We start from the raw sequence: 26314 nt of genomic DNA on the forward strand, positions 1-26314 counted from the left end.
AAGGATGAGTCGCAGGTGCATACAGGGCATCCATTATGGCGTGGATGCACTGTGCAAAGAGGTGTGGGAAATCCCAGACAGGTCCCCACTTTGGTGCCAGGAAGGGCCTTGTAGCAAAAACGATCAAGGTAACTGTCACCTTGATGGTCACCGGGAACGGGTATCCTCCCCTATACTCTCTTCTGGGGTTCCATATGTGCCATGATCTGGCACAGATATTGCATGGTTTCCCTGCTCAGCCACTCGTCGACAACATGCTTGGTCGGCAGGCCTTCGTGCAACAGGCGCTACCGGTATACACTCAGCCTTGTGCGAAGTCCCCTTTTGACCTCCTCGGCCTGCTGGCTCTCCGTCGTCATATGCTCCTCTGGGGCAAGCTCCTGTTCCGCAATGTCCTTCCCGAACAGCTCTAGCTCGTGCACCCCATGTATCCACAGGGCTGCAGATGCCAACCACATCCGGCTTTACACCCAAATCCATTTTCTTTCCTGCAGGGGATAAAGAGCAGACATGTTAGCCTGGTGTGTACTCCCGTGCCCAACCAGGTTCAACGGACTAGAGTGGCCTTGGCCTGCATTGCAGCCCCTGCATGTTCCTCCCCCCACCCCTCCCCTCCCCCAAAGTCACAATCCTAACCTGAACCCTGTCCAATTTCCACCCCCCCCCCCCCCCCCCCCCACTCTTCCCTCTGTCTCTCGGGGGCCTCTTGCCCCGCCACCCTTCCTTTTTTTAAAAAATATTTTTTATTCACCTTTTTCAGGTTTTCTCCCAAATTTACACCCAACAATAAACAATAATCAGTAACGAATGTAATGTTATTCCCCATATCAGTAACGATACCATCCTCCCACCAAATATTAGCCCGCATGTTAACATAAACAGATGACAAAAAGGAATCACCTGTCGTCACCATTAACACATACAGTCCAGCCCCCCACCCCCTAATATTCAATGTGATCCAATTCTCAAAAGTGCATAATGAATAACGCCCATGAATTGTAGAACCCCTCCATCCTTCCCCTCAGTTCAAATTTGACCTTCTCAAGCATCAAGAATTCCTGCAGGTCCCCCAGTCACGCCAGGGAACAGGGTGGTGAGGTCGATCTTCATCCTAACAGGATTGGCCTTCGGGCGATCGATGAGGCGAAGGCTACATCTGCCTCCGCGCCCGTTTCCAACCAGGCTGGTCCGACACCCCGAATATGGCCTTCTGAGGGCCCGTGTCCAGTTTTTTACGTGCACCACTTAGAGATTACCCTAAAAACCTCCTTCCAGTAATCCTCCAGCTTTGGACAGAACCAAAACATATGAACGTGGTTTGCGGGGACTCCCCAGCAACGTTCACACGTATCTTCTACCCCCTCAAAGAGACGGCTCATCCTTGCCCTTGTAAGGTGTGCTTTATACACCACCTTCAGCTGTATCAGCCCCAAACTTGCACACGAGGTGGAGGCATTCACCCTCTGGAACACCTCATACCAGAACCCCTCCTCCATACCCTCTCCAACTCTTCCTCCCACTTTGCCTTGATCCCTTCTAGCAGCGCCTTCTCCTCCTTCAAAATAGCCCCGTAAACCGCCGATACTACCCCCTTCTCCAGTCCCCCTGTCGTCAGTACCTCCTCCAGCAATGTGGAAGCCGGCTCTACTGGGAAGCCCTGTATCTCCTTTCTGGCAAAGTACTTTGCTCCCAGCTCCTTCAATCCCGCAAAACGATCCCCAAGAAACAAATCTTTTAGTGTCCCAATTCCTTTCTCCTCCCATCTCTGAAAATTTCCATCCCACGTCACTGGCTCAAATCTATGGTTCCCCGAATCGACATTTCCCTTGACCCTACCCCCAACCCGAAGTGCTGTTGAAACTGCCTCCAAATTCTCAACAAGGCTATTACTAAGGGACTCCTTGCGTATCTACCGGGGGCCGTCTGGAGCAACGCTGTCGCTAGTGCCTTCAATCCCGACCCCCTACCCAAACTCTGACCCATTGGGAGTCAAACCCTCTGACCCAGCTCCGTACCTTCTCCACATTTACCGCCCACTAATAATACATTGGGTTCGGAAGACCCAAACCCCCTGCCTGCCTTCCTCTCTGTAGAACCACCTTTTTAATTATGGCCACCTTCCCTCCCCATATGAACGGGGTAATCATCCCTTCAATCTCTCTAAAAAATGCCTTTGGCAGCACGAGGCTTTTCACAGTAACTTCATTGAAGCCTACTTGTGACAATCAGTGATTATTATTAAAATTGGCAGGCATTAGAAAATAAACAGAAATCACGGCAGCACATTCATTTTAACCGCCTGTACCCGACCTGCCAGTGACAGAGGGAGACCATCTCACCGTGCCAGATCAGCTTTCACCCTCCCCACCAAACTAGAAATGTTGTACCTAGGGAGCCCCCCTCAATCTCGAGCAACCTGCACCCCCAGGTATCTAAAGTGAGTCCCCGCCTCCCGCCACCCTTCCTTGCCAGCGTTCCACATTGTGGTCCCTGTCCCGCCTCATCCTGTGGGGTCTACAATGGGTGCCTTCCTTGGGTGGGCCATGCTACCCAGCCAGCAGGGTACCACCTGGTTGTGGGGCAGCACTGCGTGCTACCGACCAGCACCATACCTGTTGGGGCTGTAGTGTGCCGTTGTCCTGTGTGAGATGCACCGGTTGTGCCTACCTGTCCTGGGGTAGGGTAAATGGGAGCAGGAACTATGGTGCTTTTGTCCGCTGTTCGCGGTGCGTTCTGCACACCCCTCTCCCTGTAGTGGGGCAGTGCCTCAGATGGGCGTACTGCGCTACACGCATCCAATTAGTGGGTTGTCTGGGGAGGTGGGGGGCACCCATACGGCCAGTGGCTTTCTGCACATTTATGCAACACAGTGGGCAGTAGGCAGAGCGCGCAGCCAGATGGCCACCCGGTCCCGCAGTTCATCTGGTTGACCCCTGCTACTTCACCCTGCCCTTGCAGAGGACCCCCTCCCCAGCCAGTGGCACAACTGGCAGTATTTTTGGAAACTTGGCATACCTCCTCTCTCACCCTCAGCAGACACAGCATTCTGTTCCTGTTTTTAAATAACACAAGTGAACATCTCCGGCGCACTTGCGTCTGGCGGAGCATCGCGAGAGGCCGGAGACTACCGGGTCGGGCTCTTTAATATGCTAATTGCTGCTACAATTTGCCAGCGTGGGGAGTGGAACGCATTCACACTGCTATCGTGGTGCCGGAGTATGGCATTCCAATGGGGGCCCGGCCCCAATCTCTTTTGGTCCCGGAATGTGGCGACTAGGGGCTTTTTCACAATAACTTCATTGAAGCCTACCTGTGACAATAAGCTATTATTATTACTTAATTCTGTAACTGAATGCTGAAATCGTGAGCTCACTTTGGTAGTTTCATACAAATGCATTGGACCAGTCCTGATGGATATGGGGGGGGGGGGGGGGGGGGGGGGGGGGTAAACACAAGGAAAACAAATGTATCTATCAACTTGGTTGCCCAGAAGTAGCTGCATTCACTGCAGATCATTAAAAGTGCATTAACTGCATGTTTCCTTGTCACCAAAACATTTCAGACAGTTCTTTCATCCTTGTCCCCAGGTCTTCAAAATAATGCCATAGTATCTTTTACATCCATTCAAGAAGACAGTTAGTACTTGATCTTTCTATCCAAGTAGTTAAACAGGGCTTCAATAATGACAGCTTCAATAATGACAAGGCTTCAATAACTTCTCAAATGAAAAATAGTAATACTTATGACAATGCAATACAAATCGTAGCCTCGATTATTTTAGCCTAAGCATCAGTGCCAGGAACACTTTATATAATATATATATATATAAAAAAAGAATTTTTGATGTACAATAACATTTTTGTTTAAAAGTAAATCGGGAGTAGTGTCTGGATTTCTTCTCTAAACATTTAAGTCCCTTACAGGAACATAATCGGATTAGATGCTCTGCATTGGTGTTGGTTTTTAGTAATTACTCTCATTTTATAGTTGTCCTCCTTGCATTTGGCGATTTACAGTCCGCAGCTTGCTCTGATTTTCCTTTCTTGGTGGAAAAGACAAACTTATGACCTTAGAAAGTTGGTAATTTAAGACATTTTTAAAATATGGCTGAAATTTACAATATTACAGTTATCAAGAGATAAAAAGGTTGTGCTGAGTGAGAGGCTTGGCTTTCATCCACTAGTGGTATCAAAACAAATTAAAAAGTTATATTTTTATTCTGGTCACAGTATTAACACAGTACAGCAGCATATACAAAGCATTGCTGTTGATGTGCCTACAGCTTTGAATTTTACATAGTCCCTTTCTCATATTCTGGAACATAGCCACAGCTGGAACAAAATATTTCAAGTGTTGAACTTCAGCTTTATCCAGAGCCATTATCTCCACTGGAGTTAGATTAACTTGACGACTGGAAAATACTTGTGAACAGAAAAATCGAATTCTGGAGGAACCTGAAATTTAAGAGAATTATCAAGTATTTCAAAAGCAGATTTAAATTGTACAAGTCTTAACGATGCAAGCATATCAAGTTTGCATTCACTACATTATATATCTCCAGTATATATATTGAAAAGCCTTTAATAAAGGGGCTGGTTTAGCTCACTGGGCTAAATCACTGGCTTTTAAAGCAGACCAAGCAGGCCAGCAGCACGGTTCGATTCCCGTACCAGCCTCCCCGGACAGGCGCCGGAATGTGGCGACTAGGGGCTTTTCACAGTAACTTCATTGAAGCCTACTCGTGACAATAAGCGGTTTTCATTTCATAAAGATTATTATTATATCTGATGGCCAGTTCTTGCAAATGCTTAAAATCACTCTGCATATTTGTATTTACTTATCTCTCAATGATTTTAACCTCTTCCTCGCCTCCACCCCATCAATCTTCCAGCCAATAGGCGCCTCAAATTAATCTACTGCCCCATTCTTATAAATTTAGATTACCCAATTATTTTTTCCAATTAAGGGGCAATTTAGCATGGCCAATCTACCTACCCTGCACATTTTTTTTTGGGTTGTGGGGGTGAAACCCACGCAGACACTGGGAGAATGTGCAAACTCCACACGGACAGTGACCCAGAGCGGGGATCGAACCTGGGACCTCAGCGCCGTGAGGCAGCTGTGCTAACCACTAGGCCACCGTGCTGCCCCTACTGCCCCATTCTTGACACTCATCTATCTGAGCCATATAACTGCACCAAGCTCCTGCTCGTGTTCACTTACTATTTGTCTTCAATCTTTCAACATTGTCTAATTGCCACCACCATCCTAAAATCTGCATCTGAAAATGCAAGGCTGTGAAATACAGGCATCCTATTTGGAGTCTTAAATTTTGATTATAAATATATATAAATTATATGCAGAATAAAGCAGCAGAAAAGTTTATGAAAAAGTAGGAATGTTTACAATTAAACCAAAAATATGTTCCTGGAAGATGAGCCTAAATGTTTTGAGCATAAACTGGCAGCCCTGGCAGAGATCAGAAAATAGGCACAGATTTTTGAGCATTTATTGCTGCTGAGTGAGGTACGTTGTTGTGGGTGAATAGTTGAGATGTTTATCGATTAAACATAGACATTTAAAAAATGCCAATTAATGAGTTTTAGAACAAACATTTAGTCCCATTAGCTATTTCCCAGAATTAGTTTGATATCTCATGATCTAGCAGCAGGCCTGAAAAGGTTGTTGGATCTTTGTTAGGGTACAGAACTGGTCAGGCTTTTAGCATGGTTGCCACATTTAATGTGATCCATGACGCAATGATTTCAACCTTGGAAAGAATTGTAGCTCAGCCCAGTCCTATCTTTATCCAATATCCATACACAATTCCAGCAGAAGTCCATATATAACATAACAGTGAATGGGCTGCATGAGTAGTCCTCTTTCACCTCACTGGGCCAAGAGATTGAAACCAGACTTGTTCACTAATCCCATGAATAAAATTAAACATAAAAGACATGCTGAATATTTCATAATGAGTTACAGAAAATGCTTAATTTGAGTATTAACAGAACTATCAACTTCAAAATAGTAAATATTTACACGTTTTGGAAGCAGAGATGGGGCTCTGAGTCAATGTGAGCAATCAGTATGCATCTCACTTCAGTCGTACTGGTAGGAAAAAAACTATAAGGATGGGAATCAGTGGAATGTGGCAACTTGGCAACTATCAACAAATGTTCTGTGGACAGCACTCGGAATGGTCTGCACGTGTCCCTGGGCCAAAGGTTGCCCACCACTGATATATAGTGACCTGGAGTAACAGCCACTGGCTGTCTTTCTCTCCTCGCTGCTGGGACTAATTGTATTGCTGCCCTGGATAAGAACAGCTAACTAACTCAGCATGGACGAGAGATTAGACTTAATGGCTGAGCAGGTCACTCGGTAAAATAGAGCCACAACGGATTTGATGCTGTTCTCACCTGTAGAGGATGCTGCACTAGAAAGGATTTCTAGGAATCATAAAGTGCTGCTCAAAAACCTGCAAAAGGTTGAAGCAGGTACCCGTTTAATGGATTAACAATGAGCACTGTTCCATCACTGCTGACTGCGAAATCTGGATAAATTAAGTTGTTGTTCCGAGAAAACAATCTTTCATGGCTGCTGGTGGTACTGTGCTGGAGGGGCCGGTTTAGCTCAGTTGGCTAGACAGCTGGTTTGTGATGCAGAGCGAGGCCAACGGCACAGGTTCATTTCCTGTACCGGCTGAGGTTATTCATGAAGGCCTGCCTTCTGAACCTTGCCCGAGGTGTGGTGATCCTCAGGTTAAATCACCACCAGTCAGCACTCCCCTCACAAAATGGAAAGCGGCAATGGTCATCTGAAGGGAAGCTCTCGGCCACATTGCTACATTTCATGCGTTTCAGGATTTACTTGTAAAGCAAAACCCTCACAGGAATGGCTCTTTAGAAATATGCACATGGGACAATATAGTTTGATGTAGGGATACCAGTTTGTGGGAAATGCAAGGTACAATGCTTCCCGACATTCTGTAAAACACCTTCTTCACAGAATGCCCAGTGGAAAATCGATGGGCATGGAAAGAAATGGCAGCTCTCAAGCAAATAGCTAATAAATTATACAGAAAATAACATTTTGAAAGACGCTTGAAAACAACTAAAAAAACTATACTAACTCTTTAGTGTAGTCATAAAGGTCTACAGCACAGAAAAGGCCCCCCCTTCCCCCAATCGCGTCTGCGTCTGCCCCCGTCTAAAACAACTGCCTAACTATTCTAATCTCTTTTTCCAGCACTCGGCCCATAGCCTTGTATGAGGGTCTCTGCCTTCACAATCCTTTCAAGCAGTGATTTCCAGACTCGCACACCGCTGTGCATGAAAAAGTTCTTCCCATCCCCATTAAACCTCCTTCCCCGTACCTGGTTATTGATTGCTCCCACCAAGGAGAAAAGTTTCTTCCTGACTACTCTTATCTATGCCTCTCATAATTTTATACATCTCAAGTGTTTGAGGACGTGACAAAATATGACTTGTATGGGGAGGGCGATGGATGTTGTTTACATGGACTTCAGTAAAGCCTTTGACAAGGTGCCTCATGGCAGACTGGTACAAAAGGTGAAATCAGACTGGATCAGAGGTGAGGTGGCAAGATGGATACAGAACTGGCTCGGTCATACAAGGCAGAGGGTAGCAGTAGAAGGGTGTTTTTCTGAATGGAAGGTTGTGACTCGTGGTGTTCCACTGTGATCTGTGTTGAGGCCTCAGTTGTTTGTAATATAAATAAATGATTTGGAGGGAAATGTAGCTGGTCTGATTAAGTTTGCGGATCACACCAAGGTTGGTGGAGTGGCAGATAGTGTTGAGGATTGTCAGAAGATACAGCAGGACATAGATATGTTGGAGACTTGGGCAGAGAAATGGCAAATGGAGTTTAATCCGGACAAATGTAAGGTAATGCATTTAGGTAGGTCTAACATAGAGAGGAAATATACAGTAAATGGCAAAATTGTTAGGAATATAGAAAGTCAGAGAGGTCTGGGTGTACAGGTCCACAGATCTTTGAAAGTGGCAACACAAGTAGACAGGGTAGTCAAGAAAGCATATGGAATGCTTGCCTTTATTGGACGGGGCATCAAGTATAAAAATTGTCAAGTCATGCTCCAGTTGTATCGAACCTTGGTCAGGCCGCACTTGGAATATTGTGCACAATTCTGGTCGCCATGTGAATTGCGCTTTCACGTATCTGATCGTCAGTCCAGAAGTAAAACACTCGAACACGTCAGTAACGAATATTCGTTTATTTACGGCCGGGACAAATCTCTAAGCAGTCGGGTAACCACCTTCGAGAAGTGCCAAAATCCCAGAATAAGGACGGTATCTTTATACATCTTACAGCTTAGGGGTGGTCCCCTTAAATTCCTCCATACACCTATGATTTGGCAAGGATCCAGAACATGTACATATATGGAATTATTCTTCGAGGTCGGGAGGTTATTTTTGACATAATCATTAGCACAAGTCACTATCAATATTAATACAAAGGTTTTTGTATCCCATGGCCATCTGGCTAATCTCATTCCAAGGCCCTTCCTTTTACATTTCAATGTTTATTTGTTCCAACTGGTCAAACGAGCTTAATTACGTTATCTCTGCAATAAAGTAACGGTTCCCATTCATTCCATTCTTTGCCTTTTTGACCTCTCTGCTTTCACAGATGCGGGTCAGGCCATTAAATGGAGCCTGGCTACACTCCCTATATTCCATCCCATAACCTTCTGACATCTTTGCTTTCACAGATGCCGGTCAGACACACTCCCTTTATTTCATCCCTTGACCTGTTGACATCTCTTTCACAGAGCTTTTCAGAACTGTTATATTAACCCTATCAGCGAAGTTCCAAATGAAATCCACTTCTACAGCCACACTGCCAGAAGGGATGGGAAGGCTTTGGAGAGGTGCAGAGGAGGTTTACCAGGATGTTGCTGGTCTAGAGGGTGTTGCTGGTCTAGAGGGTGTCATCCTTCCACTGAAGAAGAATCCTCCGCCGGGCTACTAGGGACGCAAAGGCCAGAACACCGGCCTCTTTCGCCGGCTGCACTCCCGGCTCCACTGCAACCCCCGAATATTGCTAGTCCCCAGCCTGGATTGACCCTGGATCCTACCATCCTCTATACTGTCCTTGCTACACCCTTCCAAAATTCCCCCAGCGCTGGACATGCCCAGAACATGTGGACATGGTTTGCTGGGCTCCCTGAGCACCTAATACACCTGTCCTCTGTCCCAAAAAACCGGCTCATCCTTGTCCCGGTCATATGAGCCCTATGCAGTACCTTAAACTGTATGAGGCTAAGCCTCGCATACGAAGAGGAGGAGTTCACCCTTTCAAAGGGCCTGACAAACGCCCTTACTTGCATGTACCTAAAGGTGTTCCCCGGGGGGAGCCTGAACTTCCCTTCCAGCTCACCCAGGCTCGCAAACTTCCCCACTATGAACAGGTCCCCCAGCCTCCTGACACCTGCCCTGTGCCAACTCAGGAACCCGCCATCAATTCTCCCCGGAACAAACCGGTGGTTCTCCTGTATCGGGGACACCATCGAGGCCCCCACCTCCCCCCCGTGCCGCCTACATTGCCCCCAAATCTTGAGGGTAGCTGCCACCACCGGGCTCATGGTATAACTCGTCGGAGGGAGCGGCAGCGGCGCCGTTGCAAGCGCTTCCAGGCTCGTACCCACACAGGATGCCATCTCCAGCCTCTTCCATGCTGCCCCCTCCCCGTCCATTACCCACCTACGCACCATCGCTGCGTTGGCAGCCCAATAATACCCACAGAGGTTGGGCAACGGCAGACCCCCCCATCCCTGCCCCGCTCCAGGAACACCCGTCTCACCCTTGGAGTCCCGTGTGCCCACACAAACCCCGTAATACTCCTGTTAACCCGCCTGAAAAAGGCCTTCGGGATAAGGATGGGGAGGCACTGGAACAGGAACCTCGGGAGCACCGTCATCTTGACTGACTGCACCCTACCCGCCAAAGACAGCGGCAGCATGTCCCACCTCTTAAACTCCTCCATTTGCTCCACCAGCCTTGTGAGGTTTAGCTTATGCAAGGCCCCCCAGCTCCTGGCCACCTGAACCCCCAAGTACCTGAAGCTTCTATCCGCCCTTTTCAGTGGAAGCCTCCCAATCCCCCCCTCCTGGTCCCCCGGGTGTACCACAAACAGCTCGCTTTTCCCAAAGTTAAGCTTATACCCTGAGAAATTCCCAAATTCCCGGAGAATCCCCATCACCACCGGCATTCCCTTAACCGGGTCCGCCACATACAATAGGTCATCTGCATAGAGCGACACTCGGTGCTCCTCCCCACCCCGGACCAGCCCCCTCCAATCCCCCGACTCCCTCAGCGCCATAGCCAGGGGTTCAATTGCCAGCGCAAAAAGTAGGGGGGACAGGGGACACCCCTGCCTTGTCCCTCGGTATAGTCGAAAATACTCCGACCTCCTCTTATTAGTGGCCACACTCGCCATCGGGGCCTCATACAACAGCCTCACCCAACTGACAAACCCCTCCCCAAACCCGGACCTTTCCAGCACTTCCTACAAGTACCCCCACTCGACCCGATCAAAGGCCTTCTCCGCATCTAGCGCCACCACTATCTCCGCCTCCCCTTCCACCGCCGGCATCATAATAACGTTCAAGAGCCTCCGTATATTAGTGTTCAGCTGCCTCCCCTTCACAAACCCCGTTTGATCCTTGTGGATAACCTGCGGCACACAATCTTCTATCCTCGTGGCTAAGATCTTTGCCAACAACTTGGCGTCCACATTCAGGAGTGAGATCGGCCTGTATGACCCACACTGCAGGGGATCCTGGTCTCGGTTAAGGATCAAGGAGATCAGCGCCCGAGACATCGTCAGGGGCAAAGCCCCCCCTCCCTCGCCTCGTTGAAGGTCCTAACCAACAGGGGGCCCAGCAGGTCTGCATATGCCTTGTAAAATTCAACCTGGAACAGATCCGGCCCTGTCGCCTTCCCCGACTGCATGTTCCCTATCCCTTTAACCAGCTCCTCAAGCTCAACTGGCGCCCCCAGACCCTCCACCCATCCCTCCTCCACTCTCGGGAATCTCAGCCGGTCCAAAAAGTGCCCCATCCCCCCCTTCTCCGCCGGAGGTTCGGACTGATATAGTCCCTCATAAAAGTCCCTGAAGACCCCATTAATGTCTACCCCCCCTCCGCACCACATTTCCTCCCCGGTCCTTAACTCCACCAATCTCCCTAGCCGCATCCCGCTTACGGAGCTGGTGTGCCAGCATCCTACTCGCCTTCTCCCCATACTCGTACACCGCACCCTGAGCCTTTCTCCATTGAGCCTCCGCCTTTCTGGTGGTCAACAAGTCGAACTCAGCACGAAGGCTGCGCCGCTCCCTCAGCAATCCCTCCTCCGGGGCCTCCGCGTACCTCCTGTCCACCCTCACCATCTCCCCCACCAGTCTCTCCCTTTCTCTCTGCTCCCCTCTCTCCCTGTGGGCCCGAATGGAGATCAACTCCCCCCGAACCACCGCCTTCAGCGCCTCCCAGACCATCCCCACTCGGACCTCACCATTATCGTTGGCCTCCAGGTACCTCTCGATGCATCCTCGAACCCGCCCCCTCACATCCTCGTCCGCCAGCAGCCCCACCTCCAAGCGCCACAACGGGTGCTGGTCCCTCTCCTCCTCCAGCTCGAGGTCCACCCAATGCGGGGCATGGTCAGAAATGGCTATCGCCAAGTACTCAGCGTCTACTACCCCCGCAATCAGCGCCCTACTCAAAACAAAGTCGTTGATCCGGGAATAGGCCTTATGCACATGGGAAAAGTATGAAAATTCCCTGGCCCTCGGCTTCGCGAACCTCCAAGGATCCACCCCTCCCATCTGGTCCATAAACCCCCTCAGCACCTTAGCCGCCGCAGGCCTCCTACCCGTCCTGGAACTGGATCGATCCAGTGGCGGATCCAGCACCGTGTTGAAATCCCCCCCCCCCCCATTATCAGGCCCCCCACCTCCAAATCTGGAATCCGGCCCAACATGCGCCGCATGAAACCCGCATCATCCCAATTCGGGGCATATACATTGACCAGCACCACCCGCTCCCCTTGCAGCTTGCCGTTCACCATCACGTACCTCCCGCCGCTGTCTGCCACCACACTCTATGCCTCAAACGACACCCTCTTCCCCACCAGGATCGTCACCCCCCGGTTTTTTGCATCCAGCCCCGAATGAAACACTTGGCCCACCCACCCCTTCCTCAACCTGACCTGATCCGCCACCTTCAGGTGCGTCTCCTGAAGCATAGCCACGTCCGCCTTCAGCCCCCTCAGGTGCGCGAACACGCAGGACCATTTGACTGGCCCATTCAGTCCCCTCACATTCCAGGTGATCAGCCGGATCGGAGGGCCACCTGCCCCCCTCCCCCGTCGACTAGCCATCACCCTTCCGTAGTCCGCCACGTGCCCGCGCTCCCCGCTCAGCCCGTTCCCCACAGCGACAGACCCGCATCCCGACCCCCTCCGCACGTTCCAGCTCCGTCTTGGCCATTCCAGCAGCAACCCGGTATCCTCCCCCCCCAAGCTAGGCCCCCCCCACTAGCTGCGTAACTCCGGTCATTGAACTTCCGTAAGTCAGCCGACTCCTGCTGACCCGGGCTGCTCCCGCCACCCCAATTACCCTCCCCAGTGTCCCCCAACCATTCCACCAATGCCGACCCTGCCCCCTGCTTCTCCAGCGCGGGAGAGAGGCCCACGCCCCCTTCCCAAGCCCCGCCCCGTGACCCAAAACGCGGGAAGACAGGCACATGACCCAACAGGGCCGCGAACCCCACCCAAACCCGTAACCAGTAAAATAATAAAAATCCCAACATATGATAAAACACCAAGTAAACAGATAACAGTCCCGAAAAGCAGAAAAGAAAAGGCAAGACAGCAAAAAAAAAAACATCGTCCAATAGAACCAAAAAGAGCGAAAGGATATCAAGGAGGACAAAGCCTCCGGGCTGTGTACAACATTCCCCAGCCCCCGGTCCTCAGTTCAAGTCCAGCTTCTCTGCCTGGACAAAAGTCCAGGCCTCCTCCGGGGAGTCAAAATAAAGTTGGCGGTCTTTATAAGTGACCCACAGGCGTGCCGGCTGTAACAGGCCAAACTTGACCCCCTTCTTGTGGAGCACTGCCTTCGCCCAGTTAAACCCAGCCCTTCTCTTTGCCACCTCTGCACTCCAGTCCTGGTAGATCCTGATCTCCGTATTCTCCCACTTACTACTCCTCTCCTTCTTCGCCCAACGAAGCACACACTCACGGTCGACCAAGCGTTGAAATCGGACCAGCACCGCCCTGGATAGCTCGTTCGGCCCGGGCTTCCGCAGCCGCACCCGATGGGCACTCTCCAGCTCCAGGGGTCCCCGGAACGACCCCGCGCCCATCAGCGAGTTCAGCATCAGGACCACGTAGGCCCCCAAATCCGAACCTTACAGCCCCTCCGGGAGGCCCACAATCCGCAGATTCTTCCGGCGGGAGCGGTTCTCCATCTCCTCCATCCTTGCCAACCATTTATTGTGAAGTGCCTCATGCGACTCCACCTTCACCGCCAGGCCGAGGAGTTCGTCCTCGTTCTCTGAAGCCTTTTGCTGCAGCTCCCGAATCTCCGCAGCCTGCGCCGTCGGAGTCGCCCCGAGCCTGTCCAGCGATGCCCTCAACGGCTCCAGGCTCTCAGCTTTTAGTTCCTGGAAGGAGCGCAGCAGCAGCTCCTGCTGCTCCCTCGCCCACTGCTGCCACGCTGCCGGTTCCCCGCCCGCCGCCATCTTGTCCTTTTTGCCTCGCACCTTCTTCTGCTGCAAAGTTGATTTTCTGGTCGCTCCACTTCTAGTCCAGCCCATCCACCGGCCGCCAAGCGCCTGGGGAAAAATCAAATCAGCGCCGTTGCGGGCCCTTAAAAGAGCCCTTGGTGAGATCTTTTCCAGTTGTTCCCTTTGCTGCTAGAATCCAGCTTTCACAAGGGCCCTCAGGCCAGCTTGAAGCCTCTAACACAGCCCTTCCCCCGCAGCCCTTCCCCCGCCTGCATGCTGAATAGGCTTTTGTCTCTCTGCTGCAGCCCCAGCCAAATCCTACACTGTTTCTGCAGGACTGGAAACCAAGAAACATATCACTCCTGGGGGAAAGTACTCCTCCAACATTCACCTATAATTTTTCATAAAAATTCCACTCCATATTGCTTAAAAAAGCTCTTTTCTGTGATCTTAGCAGGAGCTGCCGTGTGTGTGACCATTCACTCCATGGTGCACACCGGAGTCCCTGCACAGGATATTCTAGCTGTGGCCTAACCAACGTTTTGTACAGTTACTGCGTAACCTCCCTGCTCCTTAACTCTGAGCCTCGGCTAAGAAAAATATATCATATGCCTTCTTAACCAATTTATCCACCTGCCCTGCTACCTTAAGAGACCGGTGTACATGCACACCAAGGTCCCTCTGATCCTCAGTGCTTTCTAGGGTCCTGCTGTTCATCATGTATTCCCTTGCAATGATGAGTTATAGAAAATTAAAGTTTAGCAATCTTTAATTTTGGTTTTATATAGATAATGCAATGAGATAGAATGGCAAAAATTTTAGCTCATTATGCCATGTTCACTTAATATACATGGAGCTTCTCAGAAATGGGTGGTTGCTTTTTGAATTTATAGAAATTGAGATGGACTCCAGGGAATAGGGAGTTGGCATTATACCTTTCCACCCTATTTTCTGATTGTTGCCCAGTAGAGTATAGCCAATAAATAACTTCGGTTTTGGTAGCTTTCAATCTTGTGAGACAATGGTTTGCACCTTGGTGGTCAATTCCATGTTAAACATCGTCTAGCGTGGAACTGGAACCCCAGCCCATCAGAAAATCATAGAATTTACAGCGCAGGAGGAGGCCATACAGCCCATCATGCCTGCACCGGCTCTTTGAAAGAGCACCCTACTTAAAGCCACTCCTCCACCCTATCCCCATAACCCAGTAACCCCACCTAATCTTTTTGGACACTAAGGGCAATTTAGCATAGCCAATCCATCTAACCTGCACATCTTTGGACTGTGGGAGGAAACTGGAACACCCGGAGGAAACCCACACAGACACGGGGAGAACGTGCAGACTCCGCACAGACAGTGGCCCAAGCTGGGAATCAAACCTGGGACCCTGGAGCTGTGAAGCAACTGTGCTAACCACTATGTTACCGTGCTGCTCAAATCTAGGCTTCTATCTTGGAAAACTTCAGGAGCATCAAGCTGAGATTAATACCATGTATATGCAACTTCCAGCACTATTTATTCAACGATAAGGAGCTGGGCCCTAACTGATCTCTACCTCCCAAATAGGTGCTCTGGTCAATTACTAATACTTTCACTTTTGTCCCTACTTAGATTAGGCAACTCAGCATAGATCAGGGATTAAAGTTAGGATCTGCCTGGGTGCAGATAACATTTCAAAAATGAGAACCAGAATAATGTGATAGTATTTCTCAACGTCTTAACACTTACCTTGGACTCTTTCTTGTGGCCTCCTGCAAGCAGCTTCATCACCACAATATTAGGTTTTGCAACCTTCAATATTCTATTAACCTGAAAAACAAATTGTACGCCATAGGGGAAAATGTCACATACAGGCTGGAAAAAGGAACAATTAGTCTCCGCAATCCCAAAAAAGGGGTATATTGAGCATTAGTGTACATTGAATAGCAGATTCAATGGAAGATTAATAAAGTAAATATTTGGCCGTTGCTTACAATACCACTTATGAAAATACTTAATGCTGGTGGATGAAACTAAAGTAAGCTACTCAAACAGAAGTAACGAGATGTACATTTGGGGTTCTACAAAGCCAGCACAAAATGTAAAAATGCCATATCAGTTACCTCAAAAATGTCATTACAAAAATATTATACTGTCAATATATTTTACAGTAAAGTGCACAGTACCTCATTGTCTGGATTTGGGATGTTTTCCAGTATCATCTTAGCTTGTTGGAAGTGCTTGCTAGCAGCAATATAAAGGTCAGAAGATTGAGGAGGGGGAGTGTACTTGTTGAGGTCAGACATTTCCTATTTGATACCAAAATTGAAAAATGCTTCAGAATGAATAATGAGAAATGTATTTTTTGTTAATGAACAACTTTAATAACAGAAAATACCAAACCAAGAGAGGGGGTTCATCAATCTTTGTCAGACAATGAACAGGTTCAAGTTTAGAAAAATTCATCATCCTTTTTTTTTAAATGAAAAATGTTAAACAACCTCTTCTCTTTTCATGGGCAAAATTCTCCGACCCCCAGCAGAGATTCTCCGCCACCCGGGAAGTGGCGGTGGCGGGAATCACGCCACTCCGATCGGCGAGGTCCCTGCAGCGATTCTCCGGCCCGCGATGGGCCGAAGTCCCGCCGCTGGGAGGCCTCTCCCGCCGCCGAGGTTTGATCCACCTCTGGTGGCGGTGGGATCGGCGGCGCGCCCGGGGGGGGGGGGGGGGGGGGGGGGGGGGAGATCGGACCTCAGGGGGTGCCCCCACGGTGGCCAGGCACTCTTTCTCTTGCGCGGCCGCCACGGCCTCTGCCATGGCGGAAGCGGAAGAGAAACCCACATCGCGCATTCGCCGGTGGTGACGCCAGCGGCAGCTGACGTCACCGCTGGCGCATTCGCCGACCAGCGAAAGCCTTTTGGCCAGCCCCGCTGCCGGGGGCGCCGGGTTTTTGCGCCAGTCTTCTGGTGCCAACCGATCCGGCGCGGGGCTAGCCCCCAAAGGTGCGGAGAATTCCCCACCTTTGGGGAGGCCCGACCCCGGAGTGGCTGGCGCCACTCCCCTACGCCGGGACCCCCCGTCACGCTGGGTAGGGGAGAATCCCGCCCCAGGTGTGGACAAGTCTTATGTATTTCCAGAATTCTTCTGTTTTTATGACAAATTTCCAATATTTGAATGTTTAATTTCCCACAAGGTGATCAACTTTGATGCAGGATTTTTCAAAATGCTTTCTCCGAGTTAAAATTGTTTGTAATAATCATTTTATCTTTCAGTAATCAAATTGACAATTCACAAATGGAGGCAAATTTCTCTTCAACACTTCCAACTGTTAAACATTACTTTCTAAATAAAAGTAGAAAATCTACTCTGACACTGCACACAACGAGACTGCAACATGCTTAAATGTCATGGTGGCTATAATGAGGAATGAACCAAGTGTAATGGTTACACCAACTACGCACTTGAAACAAGGCATTCAAAGAATAACAAGTTTTGTGATATTGCGAACAGTAAATTAGAAGGTATTTCAACAACTTCAAATGCCGAATCTTTTTGTCTTTCCACAGATGCTGCCCAACTTACTGTATATTTCCAGCATTTTCTGTATTCATTTAAGTCAGAGGATTAATGAGGAAAAAGTGAGGGTGGAAGGTAGGTTAGTAAAACAAGGATTTGAGGTTCTGGGGTTGGGAGAGATTACAGAGACAGGAAGGGGTGAGGTAACGGTAGGATTTAAAGATAAGGTTGGAAAGTGAGCACCAGGATGATGGTTGAATAGGAATTGTTGTGAGTAAAGAAACTGGAGTTTTGGAAGGCTTCAAGTTTACCAAAGGTAGAATGTGGGAAATCACCCAGGAGTCCACTGTAATAGAATAGTCAAGTCCAGAGGCACCAAAGGCATCAATGAGTGTTTCAGCAGCAGGTGAACGGAGGCAAGGCAAAGTTGGATAATGTAGAAATTAGTGGTCTTAGTGATGGCGCAGGTATGTGGTTGGAAACCCAGCTCAGGGTCAAATATGACACCAAGAGTACAAAAAGTCTGCTTTAGTCTCAGACAGTTGCTAGGGAGAGGGATGAGTCAGTGGCTGGGGATCGGAGTTGGGAATGGGAGCCATAGTAAAAACAGAAAATGGTGGAAACAACCAGGTCAGGCAGCATATCAAAACAGAGTTTCAGGTCAATGCTCTTTCATTAGAGCTTTTTTGCACCAAAGACAATGATTTCATTCTTCCTAATATTTAAAAAGGAGGCTATTTCTGCTCCAGTACTCAGATGATATCTCCAGGAAACAGCATGTGGATGACGAATAGGATAGATCCTTGGATTACACCAGAGGTATCATTGTGGGAGCAGGAAGATGATTCCCAGTCTACAATTATTAATGAAAGTGGAACCAGGTGAGTATATTCCCATCCAGCTGGAAAACAATGGAGATGCACTGGAGGAAGATGGTGTGGTCAAAGGCTGCAGACAGGTCAATAAGAACAGAGGGATAGTTTATCTTTCTCACAGTCATATAGGATGCCACCTGCACTTTGAGAACCATTTTGAAACCTGTCAATCTGGGCTCTGCCCCGTCAAACATGGGAGTGCTGGACGAGTTGGGCATGAATTTGGGAAGTGCGAAATGTTCAAGATCTTGAGAGGAAATGAAGTTGAAGATGGAGCAGTAGTTTGAAAGGGCGATGGGGTCAAAGGCTGTTTTTTGTGAGGGATAATAATGGTATCTTAAAAGAACAAAGAACAATGAAAATTACAGCACAGGAACAGGCCCTTCGGCCCTCCCAGCCTGCGCCGATCCAGATCCTTTATCTAAACCTGTCTCCTATTTTCCAAGGGCTACTTCCCTCTGTTCCCGCCCATTCATATACCTGTCTAGATGCTTCTTAAATTATGCTATTGTGCTCGGCTCTACCACCTCCGCTGGTAAAGCGTTCCAGGCACCCACCACCCTCTGCGTAAAAAACTTTCCACGCACATCTCCCTTAAACTTTCCCCCTCTCACTTTGAAATCGTGACCCCTTGTAACTGACACCCCCACTCTTGGGAAAAGCTTGTTGCTATCCACCCTGTCCATACCTCTCATAATTTTGTAGACCTCAATCAGGTCCCCCCTCAACCTCCGTATTTCCAACGAAAACAATCCTAATCTACTCAACCTTTCTTCATAGCTAGCACCCTCCATACCAGGCAACATCCTGGTGAACCTCCTCTGCACCCTCTCCAAGGCATCCACATCCTTCTGGTAATGTGGCGATCAGAACTGCACGCATTATTCCAAATGTGGCCGAACCAAAGTCCTATACAACTGTAACATGACCTGCCAACTCTTGTACTCAATACCCCGTCCGATGAAGGCAAGCATGCTGTATGCCTTCTTGACCACTCTATCAACCTGCGTTGCCACCTTCAGGGTACAATGGACCTGAACTCCCAGATCTCTCTGCACATCAATTTTCCCCAAGACCCTTCCATTGACCATATAGTCCGCTCTTGAATTTGATCTTCCAAAATGCATCACCTCGCATTTGCCTGGATTGAACTCCATCTGCCATTTCTCTGCCCAACTCTCCAATCTATCTATATTTTGTTGTATTCTCTGACAGTCCTCCTCGCTATCTGCAACTCCACCAATCTTAGTATCATCTGCAAACTTGCTAATCAGACCACCTATACCTTCCTCCAGGTAATTTATGTAGATCACAAACAACAGTGGTCCAAGCACGGATCCCTGTGGAACACCACTAGTCACCCTTCTCCATTTTGAGACACTCCCTTGCACCACTACTCTCTGTCTCCTGTTGCCCAGCCAGTTCTTTATCCATCTAGCTAGTACACCCTGAACCCCATACGACTTCACTTTTTCCATCAACCTGCCATGGGAAACCTTATCAAACGCCTTACTAAAGTCCATGTATATGACATCTACAGCCCTTCCCTCATCAATTAACTTTGTCACTTCCTCAAAGAATTCTATTCGGTTTGTAAGACATGACCTTCGCTGCACAAAACCATGCTGCCTATCACTGATAAGTCTATTTTCTTCCAGATGTGAATAGATTCTATCCCTCAGTATCTTCTCCAACAGTTTGCCTACCACTGACGTCAAGCTCACAGGTCTATAATTCCCTGGATTATCCCTGCTACCCTTCTTAAACAAAGGGACAACATTAGCAATTCTCCAGTCCTCCGGGACCTCACCCGTGCTCAAGGATGCTGCAAAGATATCTGTTAAGGCCCCAGCTATTTCGACCCTCGCTTCCCTCAGTAACCTGGGATAGATCCCATCCGGTCCTGGGGACTTGTCCACCTTAATGTCTTTTAGAATACCCAAAACTTCCCCCTTCCGTATGACAACTTGACCGAGAGTATTTAAACATCCATCCCTAGCCTCAACATCCGTCTTGTCCCTCTCCTTTGTGAATACCGATGCAAAGTACTCATTAAGAATCTCACCCATTTCCTGAATCCACGCATAAATTTCCTCTTTTGTCTTTAAGTGGGCCAATCCTTTCTCTAGTTACCCTCTTGCTCCTTACATACGAATAAAATGCTTTGGGATTTTCCTTAACCCTGTTAGCCAAAGATATTTCATGACCCCTTTTAGCCCTCTTTATTGCGCGTTTGAGATTCGTCCTACTTTCCCGATATTCCTCCAAAGGTTCATCAGTTTTGAGTTGCCTCGATCCTATGTATGCTTTCTTTTTCATCTTAGCTAGTCTCACAATTTCACCCGTCATCCATGGTTCCCTAATCTTGCCATTTCTATCTTTCATTTTCACAGGAACATGTCTGTCCTGCACTCTAATCAACCTTTCCTTAAAATACTTCCACATTTCAAATGTGGATTTACCCTTAAACAGCTGCTCCCAATCCACATTCCCTAGCTCCTGCCGAATTTTGTTATACTCTGCCTTTCCCCAATTTAGCACTCTTCCTTTCGGACCACTCTTGTCCTTGTTCATGAGTATTCTAAAACTTACGGAATTGTGATCGCTATTCCCAAAGTAATCACCGACTGAAACATCAACCACCTGGCTGGGATCATTCCCCAATACCAGGTCCAGTATGGCCCCTTCCCGAGTTGGACTATTTACATACTGCTCTAAAAAACTCTCCTGGATGCTCCTTACAAACTCTGCTCCATCTACGCCTCCAACACTACATGAATCCCATTCAATGTTGGGGAAGTTAAAATCTCCCATCACAACCACCCTATTGCTCCTACATTTTTCTATAATCTGTCTGCATATTTGTACCTCTACTTCATGCTCGCTTTTGGGAGGCCTGTAGTAAAGTCCCAACAATGTTACTGCACCCTTCCTATTTCTCAGCTCCACCCATATTGCCTCAGTGCTCGAATCCTCCATCGTGCCCTCCTTAATCACAGCTGTGATATCATCTCTGACGAGTAATGCAACTCCTCCACCCCTTCTACCTCCCTCTCTATCCCTCCTGAAGCATCTATACCCTGGGATATTCAGTTGCCAGTCCTGCCCTTCCCTCAACCAAGTCTCAGTAATACCAATAGCATCATATTCCCAGGTACTGATCCAAGCCCTAAGTTCATCTGCCTTACCTGCTACACTTCTCGCATTAAAACAAATGCACCTCAGACCACCTTTGCATTCATCATCTCTTCCCTGTCTACTCTTCCCCTTAGTCACATTGAGTTTATTGTCTCGTACCTTACTGGCTTTAGTTGCTGCTTCTTTACTGACCTCTAACTTCCTAATCTGGTTCCCATCCCCCTGCCACATTAGTTTAAAACCTCCCCAACAGTGTTAGCAAAAGCACCCCCTAGGACATTGGAGGGATACCACTTAGAAAGAAAGAACCGTCAACAATATTAGCTAATATCTGAACCTAAAGGGGAAGCTGGGTGGCCAGAAGTTTAGTTGTGGACATGATGAACTTAGAGACAGCATGAGGGGCAATAGCAGAAAAACTAGAGAAAAATGCAAGTTTAGGGTCAAAGCAGGGGGTTAATGGAAATCTGGTCAAGTGGGCTAGTGGAAGGCTGACGTCCGGTGACGGTGACGTGCTGAGCACACCATGTGGCTCTCCTCCCATCCAGAACCAAAAAAAGAAACGTTTTTTAGAAGAATTTGGTCTGAAAAACCAACAGAAAACGTCTCAAAGGAGGAAAAGAAGCAACAAAGGGGAAGATGTCGGCGAATGTAAGCTCGACGGGCTGACGAGAGGGCAGAAATGGCAGAAAGGGCCACGAGCAAAAGGTGAATGAGCCGGTGGACACACAAGGCGAGGGGGAAGCTCCAGCCGCCCAAGAACTGGGGAGACCAGCGACTCGAACACCGGCACCGACACCCGCACCAGCCTCCCCCTCCCACCAGGTCTGAGGACCTTCCGAAAAAAGGAGCTGGCCGCCATGAAGGAGGCGATTAAATTCGAGATCCAGGTGGCGGTGAAGGTGGTGGTGACTGAGGCGATGGTCTCCCTACAATGCACAATCAATGGGCTGGGAAAGAAAGTGGAGGCGCAAGAGAGGACGATCCAAGGCTTTAAGAGAGCCTCGACGGACCAGAGCGACAGGATCGTCCTCTGGAGGTAGAGAATAAAGGTTGGTGGCGGCCCAGGGAAGCTTGAAGGGAAAGGTCGAGGACCAGGAGAACAGGACCCGATGGCAGAATATATGGAAGGCATCGAGGGCAGAGACCCGGCAGACCATATCACCCAAATTCTGGGCAACCTAGTCAGGGGGGACAGCTTCCCCAATCCCCCAGAACTCGACAGGTCACTCAGACCAAAATCCAAAGCAGGGGAGCAGCCGAGAGCGATGATAGTGAAGCTGCATAGAGACCAGGATTGGGAAAGGATCCTGCGGTGGGCCAGACAAATGAAGGCGACTACATGGGAAAGGCTCAGAATCCGGGTCTATCAGGGCATTGGGCAGAACTGGCAAAGAAAAGGGCCAAGTTTAACAAGGCCGAGTTTAACAAGGCAAAGTCGGACCTCTACAGGAGTGGGGTGCGATTCGGCAGCTATTCCCGGTCAGACTCTGGGTAAGGTACCAGAGCAAAGACTATTACTTTCACACTCCGACAGAAGCAAATGTCTTTGTGCGGACTAAAAGCCTGGACAAAGATCAGGCACGGCAGTGATGAAGGCGGAGGGGGATGCTGAAAGACTGAGACAGAATCAGACACTTATAGTCTTGGTATGTGTTTGCGTGGGACTGTACTGCCTCGTTCTGACCAGAAAGACCGGGTATAGGAGAGAGTGAGGACAGGGAAAGCAGGTGAGGTGACGGATAGGAAAAACAGGCAGTCAAAGGGCATAGACAAAGAGCTAGACCAGCCCTGGGAGGGGAGCCACCATAGTAGCAGGGAGGGCTACCACGGGAAGACGGGCCGTGAGGGGGAGTCACAGAGCGCCTCTTGGCGGAAGGGGGGGGCGAGAACACAGGGGGATACAGGGAGGAAGAGAAGGGGGGAGAGAATGCAGGGGGATACAGGGGGGGAGAGATGCGGGGGGGGGGGGGGGGGAAGAGCACAGAACACATAAGGAATAGAACGGAGAAAAAGAATTGGCAATCAGATTGGCTTTGGCAGGCAGGGAGCAGGCCGAGGAAACAAGATGGCGCCGCAAGCAGCCACTAAACAAAGAGAAACTCCGGAGTACAGGGGTGTGTCCACGTGGCGTACACGCAGTTGGTGGCCATGTTGGGTACCCCCTGGAAAAAGGGAAACCCTGGAGCGCAGGGGCCTGACCTCATGGTGAGAACGGTGACTGCAGCCATTTTGGACGGCCCCCTAACAAAGAGAAACCCCGGAGTGCAGGGGTGTGTCTGCCAAGTAAGTATGGATGATCCTGCAGGAACAGAGGGGACAGAAACCCCCCCCATCAGGATAGTCACCTGTAATGTAAGGGGACTTAGCGGCCCGGTGAAAGATCCAGAATTTTCCCCCACTTAAGCCTGAAGGCCAACATGATCTTCCTTCAGGACACACTTGAGGCAGAAGGGACCGACTGCTAGTAAGAAAGAGCTGGGTGGGACAGACGCACCATTCACACTACGGACTAGGGGAGTTGCCATAATGATTAGTAAGAGGTCGAGGCTTACAGAGGTTAGGATGGTTACGGACCAAGGGGACGGTACGTCATGGTCAGCGGTGTCCTAGACGGGGCACCGGTGGTACTGGTAAATGTGTACGCACCTAACTGGGATGACACAGACTTTATAAAGAAAACCATGGCGGAAATAATAATAACAATCGCTTACTGTCACAAGTAGGCTTCAAATGAAGTTACTGCAAAAAGCCCCTAGTCGCCACATTCCGGCACCTGTTCGGGGAGGCCGGTACGGGAATTGAACCCGCGCTGCTGGCATTGTTCTGCATTAAAAGTCAGCTGTTTAGCCCTCTGTGCTAAATCCCTGACAGTGACTCACACCCACTGATCATGGGGGGCAACTTTGCGTACAGGACTCGCTCACTGACTGATCAAACCCCAGAATGGGCAAAACGACAGGCATGGCTAGGGAACTGGGAACATTCATGGAACACATGGGGCAGTGGACCCATGGAGGTTCCTGCACCCCGAAGAGAGGGAATTCCCGTTCTTCTCACTGGGCCATAAAGTATACACCTGATCGACGTCTTTGCAGTGGGGAAATTGGTGCTTCCAGGAATAACAAGGGCAGAATACTCCGCAATAGTCATCTCCGGCCACGCTCCAGATTACATGGATATGAGGTTGGAGATGGGCCGTGCCCAACGTCCCACATGGAGGTTGGACATGGACCTCTTGGCCGACAAGGCCTTCTGCCAGGAAAAATCACAGTCCATAGTCGACTACATTACTAACAACTGGAACAGGGAAGTCTCGCCTTCCACATTCTGGGAGGCACTGAAGGCTGTGATCAGGGGGGGAAATTTTAGCACACAAGGCTCGCAGAGACAGGGTAGAGAGAGCAGCCAGGCAATAGTTGATTGACTCTATCCTGGAGGTCGATAGAAAGTACTCCGAGGCTCCGACCATAGGGGGTCTGGCGGAGAGGAAAAGCTACAAATGGACTTTAACCTACTATCCACTAGGAAAACAGTACATCGAATCCGCCAAATCAGACATGGGGGCCCTTCTACGAATACGCTTACTGACTCAAACGCAGGTAAAGAATAGCAGAACCAAAAGAGGTCAACCGAGCATTTGAGACCTCCTACCTGGGGCTGCAAATGTCCGAGCCCCCGACAGCGATGTGGGGATGACACAGTTCCTCGATGGACTGGATATGCCAGTTGTGGGAAGGACAGGTGGGGGGGACCTGGGAGAAATCATAGAGAGCATCAGCTCCATGCAGGCGGGGAATGTGCCGGGACACGATGGGTTCCCAGCGGACTTCTACAAAAAATTTGAGCCGGCCCTGGCCCCACATCTAAGGGACATGTTTGCAGACTCGCTGGCGAGGGGCATCCTGTCTCATAGGTTAACACAAGCCACGATGTCGCTGCGTTGTTTCATCTCCGCATCCCCGTTGGGGGCTCGGATGCAGAAATGGCCTTCGAAACAGTCGAATGGAAGTACCTCAAGGTACTGGAGCGGTTTGGGCTAGGAGCAGGGTTCATCTCCTGGGTGAAAATCCTGTACAATGCCCCCAAGGCGAGTGTTCTAACCAACACCACCAGTTCTGAATATGTCCAGTTGCACAGAGGCACTCCGCAGGGATGCCCACTGTCCTCACTGCTGTTTGCCCTAGCAATTGAACCCCTGGTGGTCGCTCTGCGAGATGCAAAAAGCTGGAAGGGCAGAGAGAGAGCACAGAGTCTCATTCTATGTGGATGACCTGCTCCTCTACGTCTCAGAACCCCAGGAACACCTGAGAGCAATCATGCAGTTCCTGAAAGATTTTGGAACCTTCCCGGGCTATAAACTTAACCTGGGCAAGAGCGAGGCATTTCAGGTGAACCCAGGGGCAGCACGATAGCACAAGTGATTAGCACTGTGGCTTCACAGCGCCAGGGTCCCAGGTTCGATTCACCGCTGGGTCACTGTCTGTGCAGAGTCTGCATGTTCTCCCCGTGTCTGCGTGTGTTTCCTCTGGGTGCTCTGGTTTCCTCCCACAATCCAAAGATGTGCAGGTTAGGTGGATTGGCCATGATAAATTACCCTGAGTGACCAAAAAGGTTAGGTGTTATTGGGTTACAGGGATAGGGTGGAAGTGAGGGCTTAAGTGTGTCGGTGCAGGCTCGATGGGCTGAATGGCCTCCTTCTGCACTGTATGTTCTATGTTAAAACGTGGAAAAGACAGAGCTGGAGGGACACCCATTCAAACTAGCCCAAAACAAATTCCGCTACCTGGATCCAAATAGCCTGGGACTGAACACAGATCCATAAGTAGAACCTGACCAGTCTGGTGGAGGAAGTCAAAAGGACCTAAAGAGATGGGATGCACTTCCGTTCTCCCTGGCGGCGAGGGTGCAGATGATCAAAATGAACATACTGCCAAGGTTCCTCTTCCTGTTCAGATCGATACAGATCTTCATCCCCAAGGCCTTCTTTGTGTGAGGGGGGTTAAAATCTAAGAATTCCCAAATCAACATTGCA

At 49.4% G+C, this 26314-nt stretch overlaps 1 protein-coding gene across 2 annotated transcripts in view; it reads right to left on the reverse strand.

Annotated features, from left to right (window-relative positions):
• Positions 1–4194: 4194 nt before the first annotated feature.
• The window catches only part of naa35 (N-alpha-acetyltransferase 35, NatC auxiliary subunit), a 109281-nt gene continuing 87161 nt past the window's right edge, over positions 4195–26314 (reverse strand). Inside the window, exons 20-22 of one of the 2 annotated variants that reach the window (XM_038804842.1) lie at positions 15937–16059; positions 15500–15580; positions 4195–4454 (exon numbers count right to left, since the gene is read on the reverse strand). In XM_038804842.1, coding sequence (XP_038660770.1) covers positions 4395–4454; positions 15500–15580; positions 15937–16059 — 264 coding nt within the window. In that variant the 3' untranslated portion in view covers positions 4195–4394. The remainder of the gene's footprint in view (positions 4455–15499; positions 15581–15936; positions 16060–26314) is intronic. The other variant, XM_038804844.1, reaches the window with a different exon arrangement.

Source organism: Scyliorhinus canicula, chromosome 8 (genome assembly GCF_902713615.1).
Source record: "Scyliorhinus canicula chromosome 8, sScyCan1.1, whole genome shotgun sequence".
NCBI lineage: Eukaryota > Metazoa > Chordata > Chondrichthyes > Carcharhiniformes > Scyliorhinidae > Scyliorhinus > Scyliorhinus canicula.